Below are 13,089 nucleotides of genomic sequence, written 5' to 3' on the forward strand. Positions count from 1 at the left end.
TTCATGCATATTCTAGAAATGGGATTGTTGCATCTTCATATAGTTCACAATCAAGCCCTTTCCACTGATTACCGTACAGAGAGAAAGGAAAGAGAGAAAAATTGGTCGGCGGAAATGACTTGCCAGATACTGGCGAGCGTGACCGCAGTAATGGCGTTATCTACCCGCGGACTGCGGGGATGGTCCCCGATAGCTCGGCTGCATCTAAACCTCATGAACCATCCTTGACCTTCGACTTGAACTGTACCCTCGCGCAAGCACTCTTTGCCTGTAGCAGCATACTCTTTGCATGGAACCATGAATGTATTTGTGACCGTAGTTGCACAGGAGCCTGGGTGTCGCTGATTCTTACCCTGACCGTCTGGCGACTGCACTTGCCAGCACAGTACCTCCTCATCTACCCGGCGTCCTTCCTTACGCGTCCTAAGTGTCTTTTCTCGCTTCCAAGCTCTGTAGCGACTCCAACCACCTGTCCGACCATCCCGATTCGCGAATAGGGCGTGTTCTCCTCTTGCGATCGCTTCCATACGTCACTGCGAACACGTCCGCAGCCACAACCCACGTCACCCTCACCCTCGCAATGATGAATGCTCGTAGGGAGAGTTGGGCAAGGGTCGCCGCTGGGTCGGCAGGGAGCAGCGGCAGCTCATTCCACCAACCTTCTCGATCCACGCCTTTTTCTCACCTTGGCGGCAACACCTTGACCACCAACCCGAACCGCCTCTCTCGCTCCATCGACGCCGACGGCCATATGTCTACAAGTCTTGGAAGGGGCGGCGGACCACTACCCTCATATTCGAGCCAGTCTGGCCACTGGAACTCGATGGGAGCGCCGGCTCAAGAAGTACCTCCGTTCTTCGTGCCGTCGTACCTGCGGGGATCCAAGCATGCGGAGAAGCTGGAAGAGGTGCACAAGGCGAAGCTGGCAGCACAGCGCGAACACAAGTCAACCCACTCGTCCAACGCAGGGTCGCTATCGACGAGTTCGAGTAGTGTCAACCTCCACAAGATGGCACCTTCACACCGGGGTCTTACGCACGAGGTCATTGAGCGTGCGCCTGTGCTTATAGACGAGCCTGTAGCGCCCTGGCCAACAAGATGGAACGACAGCGACCGGTTTAGTCAGCTGGAACTTGAGGACGGTGGTAGAATGGCAAAGTTCGCAGGCACGCAGAAGACTCACGACGAAGCCGCGGCGGTCCGGGCAGATTTCCCTATGCCAAGGCAGTGTGGAATCTATTACTACGAAATCACAGTCGTTTCTAAGGGTAAAGACGGGTATGTAGACCTGAAGCTTGATAATGCGCATACTAACACACTCTGTAGGAGGATGATTGGGGTAGGATTCTCGGGCGCCAAGGTCGCCTTGAGCAGAATACCGGGTTGGGAGCCGGATTCGTATGCTTACCATGGCGATGATGGACAAGTGTTTAGCAATACTACTTCTGGAAAGAATTACGGACCAAAATTTGGCACATTGGACGTTATTGGATGCGGCATCAACTTTCGGACCAATACTGCCTTTTTCACCAAGAATGGGCACATGCTGGGTAAGTACGGAGCTTGAAATGATTAAATGCACTACTCACATTTTCAGGTGTTGCTTTTAAGGACCTGAAACCCAACATGCCGTACTATCCTACAGTAGGCATGAAGAAGCCTGGCGAGACGGTTCGTGTAAACTTTGGTCAGGAACCTTTTGCCTTTGATATCGATAAGATGGTGCAAGACGAGAAAGCTGCCACACAAGCAGAAATTGCACGAACAAAAGTTGAATCAAGCGCTGCCGGGGGTGAGGATGCCCTGATACATCAGCTAGTCGGACAATATCTAGCTCATGACGGCTACGTTGAGACTGCTCGGGCGTTTTCAGCTGAGATCCTGGAAGAGGCGAAAGCACTTGCGAATGACGAAGATGCAGATCTTCCCTACCGGGCAGCCGTTGAAGATTTGGATGCGCTGAATAGGCAAAGTGAGTTCGACCCGATTCAAGAACTACTAAAAGTATGCTAACATGGTACAGAAATCCGTACTGCTATCCTTGAGGGCGATATTGACAAGGCACTTAAGCATACATCTGCATATTACCCTCTTGTTCTCCGCGACAACGAGAATATTTACTTTAAACTCCGTTGCCGAAAATTTATCGAGATGATACGGCGGTGCGGCGAGCTCAATGCGCAATGCCATGCCACGCCGACAGCACCCTCAAAACGCTCAACTACTGAGGAATATGATTTTGAAATGGAGCTGGACGAGCAGTTGGGCGTACACAATCCGCCACCCAGTTGGGACAACAAGGACCAGGACGATGAACTTGAAGACGAGGACGAAGATGATATGGAGGATAAAGAAGCCAAGAGTGCGCGAGCGTTAGACGAGACGATTGCCTATGGTATGGAGCTCAAAGCTGAGTTTGCCAACGATCCAAGACGCGAAGTGAAGAGAGCACTCGAAGACACATTTGCTCTCATTGCTTACCCTGATGCACGTGAGAGCATGCTAGCGCCGTTATTGGATGTTGCTGGTCGTGCACCGGTAGCTGAAGAGCTCAACAGCGCGATACTAGGTATGTTTAAGTTTTCTTTAAATATGGTCTACAGAGAGCTCACAGACTCTCAACACCGGATACCCTTCGCTCACGCACATGACGTGCTAACAGATTTCAGTCTCTCTAGGTAAATCCTCATCAGCTGCTTTGGAGCGCCTGGTTCAGCAAGCCGAGGCTCTTGTTACGGAGTTAGCAGATGATGGTGGACCCGGCTCCTTCATCAATGTACAGAAAGATTTCCTGCAATAGATGTGTACTGGCTCCCATTTTGTCAAGTCCATGGGTTTCGGCGGCACCAAGCGTATGGACGGAAACAGGGCATGTGGCTTGCATGAGGTGGAGTCCTCACCTCCCTCCACCATGCCGCACAAATCGAACTACGATACCAGTGCAACATGAAGAAGCAAAACAAGATATGCAGAAATTACAACCCCAAACAATGGTACCACGATGCCCGAGAGACGTATCCAAACACACACGCTCGTCCCCGTCGAAGAGAAGTGGATTTTCTTTTTCACATTATCGCTATTGGTATTTGCATGGACTGGATGGGCTTTTGTGGCGTTTTGGGCGAGAGTAAAGGCCCGGGCAAGGGTCAGGGCAGAGGAAACAGGCAACATCACTACTCTTTGCTAAAGCTTCCGGGGAATACACTTGTGAACAAGGATTAGGGCGAGGTTATCTTTGCTAACAAAATGCCGCTCATAGGCTTTTTTATGGTGGTGACTTTTGGCAAACGGGGGGCCCCGGGTCTTTCTAGTCTTTTTTTTGTATTCATTGGGACGGGGAGGGAGATTTCAACGTGTATTAAACTTACTACGCCTTATCAATACACCAATGCCAGATGATCATGGTGTTCTTCCCCCCTTTCTTTCTTTTTTTTTGTCCTTACTTCAACCCGTGAGATTTGTCTCCAAGCGATTCGTCCTCAATCGTGACATTTCAAACCCCCCCCCTTTTTTTTTCACAAAGGCCACCACCACCTCTTCTTCTTCTTCTCCCCCGCCTCATCCACACCCTTCGCAGCACCCTCCTTCCCCTTTTCCCCCAAGCGATCAAAAAACACAACCATAATCGTCGTATCATCCACCGCATTCCGACTCAACGGCTCCGGCCCCGCTAGTATGCCTAGAAAAAGTGCTCGCCGCGTGCCACCCATTGCATTCCTCGCTAGGCAAACCGCCGCGTTTTCATCCTCGATTGCAAAACACTCGGGTGTAGCTTTCCAATCTACATCCTGACCTTGCTCGGGGTCGCACGTTACGCCCGGTTCGAGGGATCCGCCTCCAGAAGACTGCTGTTGCTGCTGCATTGCTCCTGTTGTGGGGCGAAAGGGCGAAAAGGGGTTTTGAGCGGAGAGCGTAGAGATGGAGGAGAAGTTTGGGGGGTTAGCTTTCAAGTGGGGGTCAGAAGTGACTGAGCCTTTGCCGCGGGCGCGGGCTTCGAGGTAGCGCTGGACGCATTCGACGGCGTGGTCCGAGGAGATTCTGTCCCAGAGGCCGTCGGAGGCGAGGATGAGGAAGTCGGATTTTCCCTTTGTGGTGGCTGGAGAAGATGATTTGTAGTCGTCTGGTTCGCAGCGTACGATTTGCGTTTCGGTGACTTCGGGTTCGGCAGTCATGTACGGAGGGGTCTTTGAGCCTGGTCGCGGGGCGGTGCCCCAGAACTTGTGTTGGCATGCTTTGATGAGGTCGTTGTCCCATTTCCAGCGGTGGTCGCCAAATGCACGCGTCACTGCTATGCCCATGAGGCGCCCGGTTTTCGGGTCGATGATGGAGGGTTCGTCCGGGTGCTCGCGGGTTAGCCGTTCTACTTCTGCGGCATTGAAGCCAGTTTGGTCTACGGAGAGGGGGATGGCGGTGTAGGAGGAGGTGGAGGGGTCCCAGCGGCCGAGGACGGCGCGCGAGTCGCCGGTGCAGGCTACGCGGAGGGTCGAAGTGGATGCGTCGAAGGCGGCTAACAAAGCGCAGGAGCCTGAGAAGGCGGGGGTGAGGGCGGCGATTGCGGCTGCGTTTGCGGCGGGGTACCAGTTTGCTGCTGTTTTTGCGCGGTCCATGATCGATCGATCGGCTGATAGGAAGGCGTTTTTGATTGTGTTTTCAATCTCTGGGCTAGATGCTGTGCGCGGTAGGGCACAGAGAGCAGACGACACCATGGGGATCAAAGACCACTGTAGATAAAAGGCCGTGTGGCGTCCTGCGTGTCCATCGAGTACAGTCCAGTAATTCCATGGCTTCTCTCCAGGTCCGGGACTCGTTCCCAGCGCGAAGAAATCTTCACACGGCTCGTTGCTTCGGAACCTGCAGCCGTGGGTAATAGGCATCTGGACGTCCTCCATGCCTTCGACGCCCTTGCGCGCATCGTCTTCGGTCATCATCCATCCGAAACATAGTTTTTCGAATTGATCAGACAGGAACTTTGCTACGGTGGGATCTTTGAGCGGCGCGCTGGCATCCGGGATGTGGTAGTCAAGTGTGTGTTGAACTTCGGTGCGGTTGCGGTAGAAATGCAGCGGTGTCGTTAGTGAACTCGAGTCGTCGCCCGAGGAAAATGCCGCGTACACATCATCTGTCCAGGAGGGATCGACTATGTCGACGAGGTAGTATGCCAGGCCGCCGATGAGAACGAGAGCGATGACGGTCTTTGTGGGGAACCGTGATTGAAGGAGGGTGTTGGATGGATGTGGTATTTGCTGGCGATCTGTCTGGACATTTTGCAGTGTACTATGTGCTCTGAGATACTCAAGCCGTTTGTGAAATTGCCATGTCTGTGAAAAGGCACGTGATGTTGCACTGTGTCGAGCGCGTCTCAGAGGCTCTGTACGTGGCCGAATTATGCTTTCTCCCGCTGTGAACGTGGATAACCGTCTAGCCAACTGGGTTTGTGTCGCAGAGTTGAGGCAAGCTGCCCTCCCCCATTGTCTTGGTATCATGGTGGTTATTTTGCTGATTAGCGACTTGGGCAGATTTGATGCTGGAAACTTCCTGTGGTACTGTAGATCAGAATGTGTGGTCTGTGCGTCCATGCCGATCGCCCACTCACGTGAAGCGGCCGGGTAGCGCCCGTAAGACGGTTGAGCGACACAGGGCATCAACTAGAAATACGGGTCTAAATGGGGCCCTGCAGAAGGACCCGGACATTTGAACAATGCCCTGTGCCCTCGGAATAGGCAAGATCTTCTGTGAGCAGATGTTCATGTTCCAGCATACAGAAAGTGGGTTGGAAATTCTAAGAAGCATAATATAGTTGATTGATAGACTCTTTGTAAAGGATTGGGTATCGTCGTTACTGGGTTGTGTAACTCGCGATAAAAAACAAAGTACTTGAAATTCCCCTTCCCAAAATCAAAACGCGGACAAACACCTGCCAAAGACGCCAATGAAATTAGTGACAACGATCAACAACAAGATTATCGAATCAGAAACAAAAGGCGGCCTGTCCTTGCGATCCAAAAAAGCGTTGAAAATATTCCTCCCTGTGTTCAGTCGGTGGTGTATCAGTCTCGTTCTATCATAACATGCCATACAATGTGTTGCCAATCTCTCCAGTGTGCCAGTTTGTGTACCGACGATAAGAATATCTGACGATGGACGGGCTGCGTTTGACGATAGCCAGGCAGCTCACATCTCGGTCCAGTGCTTATCTTCAATGCGGTCCACCTCTTCGTAGTGCCTTTGCTTCTTCTCTTTCTTTTTCGTATCATTGTTCTTTCGTCGGAGCATCAACTTCATCTTGGAAGCTAGCCTCCCAAAGGCCGCTGATGTGGGGGTGCCGCCGTTTTGTTCACCTGGCTTCTCGTCTGCGCTCAGTTCGATATCTTCGCACTTTGGAGGGTAGTTTTGTTGAGACAGATCTGCTAATTTGAACTCGGTCGGCCGGCTGATGTGCCTCGCCTCTTTGGTGTGATGTGAGTATAGAGACATGTTGGAGGAAACCTCCTTGGTACCGACGGCTGATGCCATTGACTGAGATACAACAGAGGTGGGCTTTTGCTTCGGCTTGGGTGGTGCCTTGACTGGCAATGGTTTGAGCATGCGCCATACCGGCTCTCCAGGACTGGCGGGCTCGGAAGACGAAGATGTGGGCCGAACAAGGAGTACTGAAGAGTTGTTCCATTCAGTGCCGATCCTCGGTGAATAGGCTGGGGTCGATGGTTCTGAATCGATAAAGGTGCCAAAGGACTTGGCCGACATTGGTGGTGGAGACATTGGACCTGACATGTCTGGTGTCATAGGAGTGTGAGCGAGGGTGGGAGGAGGGAAACTCTTTGCTGAAAAACGATGTGGTCGTTCCGGTGACATGGTCCGCGGCGGCTTTGGCAGGCCATGTGTGGATAGTGGTCTGTGAACAGTGTTGCCCAATGAGGCCGGGGACATGTCAGGGGACGGCACGGAAAGCGTAGCCATGTCTATGGAAGGGTTATCGTGCCAAGTATGTGACAAGCTTTTCTGTGGACGTTGGCCTGAAATGTGCAGAGGCGTAATGATGCCGTCTGATGAGACGCGCGACACGAAAAGAAAGTACGGCAATGGCGGCGGCGAAGGATGTGTAAAAGAAGGCAGCACCCGAGTGCATAAGCAAGCAGCGAAGGAATAGTATTGCGGCACAGCCTTGGTTCCGGTCAAGTGGGTAAAGTCAAGCAGGATAGGAGAAGAGAGACTGCGCCGCACAACAAAACATGACGATAACAGAGGACTGGGAACCGGTACCACCTGAGGGCCTGCAGGCTACACTTTTGCTATATGAATGCACCACACTCGCGTCATGGACGGCGTGACGGTGCGTACTACACCCATTAGAGCTGTTCGAGTATGGCAGAATAATCATGCCATGCTAGTGGCGACGTTAAGCTACGGCGTGCGCTTGAACGCGATTCAAAGTTTCGAGAGCCGCCTGTAATAGCCCCGCCGTCGGTACATGGTGTGGAAAGCTTCTGGAGGATGGAGGACGTTAGGTGTATGGCCGAGTTGGGAATAGATGGGCAGGCCAACACCCAGAGGCGCCAATGTCGCCTTTCAATTGGACAGCAGTGGCCCAGCTGCATCGACCTCGCCGCAATTTTCATATGGACAGCGCCTGCGGAATTTGCACGGCCGTCAATGGGGAACCGGGGGGTGGGCCAACAATCCTGCCATCGTTTGGACGGCTGAGATCTGCTGTCGTCGTCTGGGGTCAAAAGGCAGCGTCTCACAGCCCCATTCGCTGCAGGGCCTGGCGAATCAGCTCCCCAAGGCACCTCTTCAGCCCACAACCACGTCCCGCTCGCCACTGCGGCTATCCGTTCTGTCATGTACCCAACCGCCATTGGCCTCGCACTCGAACCCTAAAGAAAATATGGCCATATTCAAACGTGGCTCGCCGTCATCCCGCGTATTCTGCTTCTCGTAGCCGAGACGCTCCGTTTGAAGCTAGGATCATGAGTTCGCTGATCAGGGCTGGTCCTGGTCGCGTGAGTGGTCACGAAGTCGAGCCGGGATACATCTGCGTCCCTCATTGTGACCTAATACTATCAAAGGGCAGTGCCTAGAGTTGGGGTCTGCGCCGCAATATCGATGCTGTGGAAAAGTGGGTATGGTTGATCCTGCCCGCGGTTGGAGACGTTTGTGTCGTCTTGTGCAACGTCCATAAGCGCCGTGCGAGTTGATCTCTGCAACTACTGGCGCAGCCTTCCAAATGTCATACCCATTGCAGGCACAGTAAGCGCACTCAGTATACTTTTAATTAAGCCGAAGGGCATGCCTGAGGGGCACGTAAGCGATGCGTTGTTGCTCCCTCAAGTAGCGCTTCGGGTGTTTAATAGCAACGCCGTCACTGCACGCCCTGGCCAACAAGGCCCGGAAGCAAAGTAAGATGGAGATCGCCGAGACAAAGCCCAGAGCCACACGGTTGCGGGAGAAGCTTGGCCGTGGGCGTTGCCCGCAGTGGACCAGGCCAACTATGTGCTGGTCGCCAGGTCGGGAAGGCCTGGCTACCCAGCTATGCCTCATACATACATGAACAACGTCGAGCCCTCCCCATTCTCCACGGTCACCTGTAAGCATCACGCCACTTCCTCTTCAATGCTGTCTTGAAATGGTCAAATACTCGGTATCATATGCCTGACGATTGCAAGATCGACACTCTCTTACACATGCTTTGTCGAATCCACTCACACTGGTAGTACGTATGCCGACCTAATCGGCCCGTTGCTCTACTGCAACATTCCTTCCGCTAGGCATCACTCACCTCTTCCGAATGCCAATGTGCTTGGGGAATTCCTGTTGAGAACCCTGTTTTCTTGATGTAGCTGTCTTTTTGACTTCCGGTAGACCTACTCTGGGGAGGATGAGTGAAACGTGTGTCAACACCCACACTCTGTGTAGGCAATCAGCAGATTGAATATACGTAGGCAGTCGTTGAGTAGACTCGGCTGTCTTCTCTGCTACCTTCTTTTCAATCGGTGGGTCGCCAGTGGGATCACAGTACGCTGCCTGTCGTCGCCCAGACCAGTTCAATATGATCACTCACATGGGAACTGACCGTGTGATGGCTTCGGTCTAGATTTGATATCCTCCAACTCCTACCACTGTCTCCTCACCTATCACCTTGGCTACGTTTATTGTCTTTTTCCCTCCCTGGTCTTGTGAATGTCATGAACTCGATTGATTGGAACGAAAAAGACGCACCCATCAGCGACGTCAATATAGTTGATGATGGCGTTAAGCAAAACACTGGCATGTGTAGTCCAACTGCCGCGACTATTTCGGCCGCTTTTTCGGTACCAATGTGGAACCTGAAATCTGGTGTATGAATGTGGTAAAGTCGAAAAGTGCCACATCCAAGAAGCTAGCTACATTGACTGGAGCCCCACGTACTACTTGTGATATTTGAAAATTGTTTGGTTTTACAGAACACTCAAGATCAATCAGAGTGAAATATTGCTATATGTGTATCATAGAAACAGCCCCTCATGTTGCGTCACGGTGAGTTGTCTACCAAAACCGATGGACCACGATTTTTGCGAGCTTGAATCGACCCAAGCGTCGCCAGTGAAATTGCTTTGTATTGCCCCATCACCTACTCGAGTATAACAAAGCCAATTCCTATTTCCTCGCCTTTGTTGCTAACATATTAAATAGGGGCAGATTAGATGTTGCGAGGGTTGCGTTAAAACACCTCAGTCAGATATCGTACAGTGATCACACTCAGATTCTTGAAGTGATATCTGCCTGACTGAAGTAGCGCCTCTTGATTCCATGATACAAACGAAATAAGAGCACTTTATCTTTCTTCGTATCTCTATAGCCTTCAAACTGGCTCTTTTGAGTGATTTATCCCCGAGATAGCAGACCTCACCGCGGGTATCTCACCTTCACCTTGAATGTCAGTGCACCACTTCACGGCTCATTTATCACCACGTCTTTTACTCCAAAATTCACACTGCCAACATAAAACACACACAACACGTTTTCTTTGAAATTCAATACACCACTACGTGGCACTGTACAGCAGTAAAGCAGCGAATCGTTATACATCTACACCATGGATTTCCCACATTTCCAACTCCAAGCAGGATTGGCGGCGACCATGTTCTCGCCAGACGTAGTGCCAGCGCTTTGGGGCCAGTTAGACGACTCAAAACAAGGTATCCATCAAACCCCCCCCGCAGCCACCCTTGAGAGACATGATGTGAGAGAGAGTGTTGGCGATAGTAGCTCAGAACTTCGTCGACCGGCTCGCAAGAGCAGTGCGAGGTCGCTTTCGAGTCTTTTCAGGCGCAAGAAGCGCGACAATAGCGGCGTCTATAGTGGCAGCCAGCTATCGATTGTTTGGAGCTCTGAGCATGAGGACAATGACGCCACCGACATGGGTGAGCGTCCTCAGTTGGATGATGAGACTCTGTGCGAGGAAACTACAGAAGACTTCGGTCAACAAAGTAAGTGGCTTCTACAACCTGAATGATCTGAACTAAACTAGCCGCAGAAGAGGTCGAAACCTCCAAAGACCGCGGACAGCTTCAAGCACTGTCTCCTGAACAGTTTGCTGCTTTCGCGGAGGAATTCGTCACTTCCAACGAGGAAGACATCGACACACTTCATGATGACCACTCGGTGACCGAAGAAGCAAGTGAGAGAGACAACAATCTCTCAGACCGCGGCCGTGTCCACAAGCACCAAAGATTCGAATCCCTCCGCGTCAACTTCTCACACGAGGAAGTCCGCCGCATCGCCCAAGAGATCTACGACAAGACTGTCGCCGAGGTCAACCTCTCCCTCTTCAGCTACTGGATCAACGAAAGTAGCAAGAACTACGAAGAAGCCAGTCTGCACATCCGCGAGCTGCGCCTCGACCACGTATCTATCAAATCCTCCCCAATTCCATCAATTTTTCACTAAGAAACACACAACGCTAACATATGCACTGTTTGATAACAGGGCTACAACCTCGCACGTATCACCAACCCACACCTCCGCACATTGATGCAAGAAGTATTCACCCAACGCCCCATGTATGCCAAACCCCTCACCCACCTATACCTACGCAAGAGCCCAGGAATCCGGAATCTGCGTGACCCAGGCACAACCTGGTGTCACAGAAGATTCCTCGGGACTCTCTGAACCTCTCACGCACCCACATTTGCCTCTCTCTGTCTGCCCGAAACCTCGACCAAACAGAGCGCTGCAAATACTCTAGTCAATTGCCGAAACTAACGCATATGGTGTACAGAGAAGCCCGCATCGCGCTGCAAGAACGAGCCTCGCGCAGCAACTTGAGCGTCACCACTAGCTCGATGCGCAGTGGTAGTAAAGGCGATTTCTCCGTCTTCCCGCGCATCGATGCGCTTCCGCCAATCCTGCGTGTCGAACGGCAGCGTGCCATGAGTCAGGCGGCACAGCGCTCGACGTCGCTGGCGTCGATGGCGTCGGAGCTTAGGGTTTACCCACCAAACAGTACGTCTCCCTTTACCATCTCATACCATGTGCTTGGTAGCCTTCTATCACGCATGGCTTTCTGCACAATATGTACTGATGAGAAATAAATATATAGCACCTGATCGTCCGTTGCCGCTTACGCTGAGATCGCCGACTACTAACTCAACGCTGAGTACGCAGCCGACGCTGCCATTTGGGTTTCCGTCTCCCGGGGCGCCTGTTCAAATCAGCGACGGTGTGTACTCGGGTTTGACTTCGTATACGGGGTCACTTTGCGACGACGATGGTGACGGTAACAATGACGGTGTTGAAGAAGTAGATGAAGAGGCTCTCTGGCACGAACGAGTCGCCGATGTTGTTGAGAGCGTCATGGTGCTAGAAAAGCCGGACCAGATCAACAAGGTGATTGAAGAATTGGAGGGGCTCAAGTCTTTGTACTTGTAGGTTACTCTCGATACAACCATTCTAAAGTACGTACGCGCTGGGAATCGCATATCAGGCGATTGCATGTATAGACTCACAAGTCAACGGGCACAGTATAGCTGGTAGTAGAGCACACATACAATTATGCACAACAATACCTTCTCCCCCAATTTCCCCGGATGAACCCCACTTCTTCTCCTCCAAACTCTCTTGTTCGATTCAGCGCCGTCGTCCGTCTGCTAAACCCAATATGGGGAAACAATCTGTGCTCCATCTAGAAAACGATGGAAGCGGCGTCATGTGCGGAGAATATACGTCTAGCGGCCATAACAACGGACGCTAGAAAGTATTAGCGCATCTACACTGCGATAAAGCATCATCTAGTACGAAATGCATTACAACGTTTTCTTCCTTTTAGGCAAAAACGACATCCATTCTCCATCTACGTACAGCGACATAGAGCCCTCCATCTCCAGCCCAAACCTCTATTTTATTCACCCTCTTACATAGCAACGCAACTCACCACATAACCACCCCATCCCCATCATCACCAAACAAAAACCCAGACGCTTCATTCCCTCACCATCTCAATCTAGACTACACAGCAAACCCACCCGCCAAGCCCGCACCCTAACCCAAGAACAGGAACCGTAATATCCGCAGTACTGCCACCGCTTAAGTACACTCTCCACTCGCCGCCCATCCATACCCTCTTCGTAATCCAACCTACCTACTTGCCGAAGCAAAAAAAAACAACCCTTGAAAGCGGTGAAACCGTCAAAACACCACTGCACACACACACATACCCCCGGTGTTGCGACGTTTCCCATCGACATTCAACCGCCAAAACACGCGGAATAAGCACTCTACTAACCTTATCTCCACGCACATACTCTTACCACCAACCAACCAACCCCGTTCAAAACAGTTATTTAACATATACAAGTACAAACTTGATTTCTATAGTGCTTATTTTGAACCCCTCCCCCCCTTCCTTCGGAGGCGGGGGGGGGGGGGGGGGGGGGGGTGGGCGACGCAGGTTTCACGTATACTTCTATCTCACGTGCGGGTAACCACTCGCCCAATGTAAAATAAACTCGGTTGAAATACTTGACATATGTGGTTATTTGTAAAGGGGTGGGTGACGTGCGCGCAACGGAATCCCACGAATGACGGGGCTGGAATCGGGCCGGGTCACTTTGT

General features: G+C 51.8%; 4 protein-coding genes across 4 annotated transcripts; 2 read left to right on the plus strand and 2 right to left on the minus strand.

Moving 5' to 3' along the window:
- Window positions 1-580: 580 nt before the first annotated feature.
- Window positions 581-2,800, plus strand: COCCADRAFT_26192 (uncharacterized protein; the record flags this gene model as incomplete). Its single annotated transcript, XM_007714003.1, has 5 exons — window positions 581-1,278; window positions 1,327-1,550; window positions 1,598-1,972; window positions 2,024-2,569; window positions 2,670-2,800. The coding sequence occupies 5 exons, from the start codon at window positions 581-583 to the stop codon at window positions 2,798-2,800; spliced, it is 1,974 nt and encodes a 657-aa protein (XP_007712193.1).
- Window positions 2,801-3,515: 715 nt separating this feature from the next.
- On the minus strand, window positions 3,516-6,957 carry COCCADRAFT_95903 (uncharacterized protein; the record flags this gene model as incomplete). Its single annotated transcript, XM_007714013.1, has 2 exons — window positions 3,516-5,274; window positions 6,176-6,957. 2 exons carry the CDS (start codon window positions 6,955-6,957, stop codon window positions 3,516-3,518), a joined length of 2,541 nt encoding a protein of 846 aa, XP_007712203.1.
- A 389-nt stretch (window positions 6,958-7,346) lies between these two features.
- COCCADRAFT_95956 (uncharacterized protein) lies at window positions 7,347-7,841 on the minus strand (the record flags this gene model as incomplete). Its single annotated transcript, XM_007714014.1, has 1 exon — window positions 7,347-7,841. The coding sequence occupies one exon, from the start codon at window positions 7,839-7,841 to the stop codon at window positions 7,347-7,349; it is 495 nt and encodes a 164-aa protein (XP_007712204.1).
- Window positions 7,842-10,072: 2,231 nt separating this feature from the next.
- On the plus strand, window positions 10,073-11,907 carry COCCADRAFT_4964 (uncharacterized protein; the record flags this gene model as incomplete). Its single annotated transcript, XM_007713996.1, has 5 exons — window positions 10,073-10,466; window positions 10,514-10,884; window positions 10,966-11,039; window positions 11,258-11,481; window positions 11,579-11,907. 5 exons carry the CDS (start codon window positions 10,073-10,075, stop codon window positions 11,905-11,907), a joined length of 1,392 nt encoding a protein of 463 aa, XP_007712186.1.
- Between the last annotated feature and the right edge of the window lie 1,182 nt (window positions 11,908-13,089).

This window comes from Bipolaris zeicola (assembly GCF_000523435.1).
Source record: "Bipolaris zeicola 26-R-13 unplaced genomic scaffold scaffold_72, whole genome shotgun sequence".
NCBI classification, from domain to species: Eukaryota; Fungi; Ascomycota; class Dothideomycetes; order Pleosporales; family Pleosporaceae; genus Bipolaris; species Bipolaris zeicola.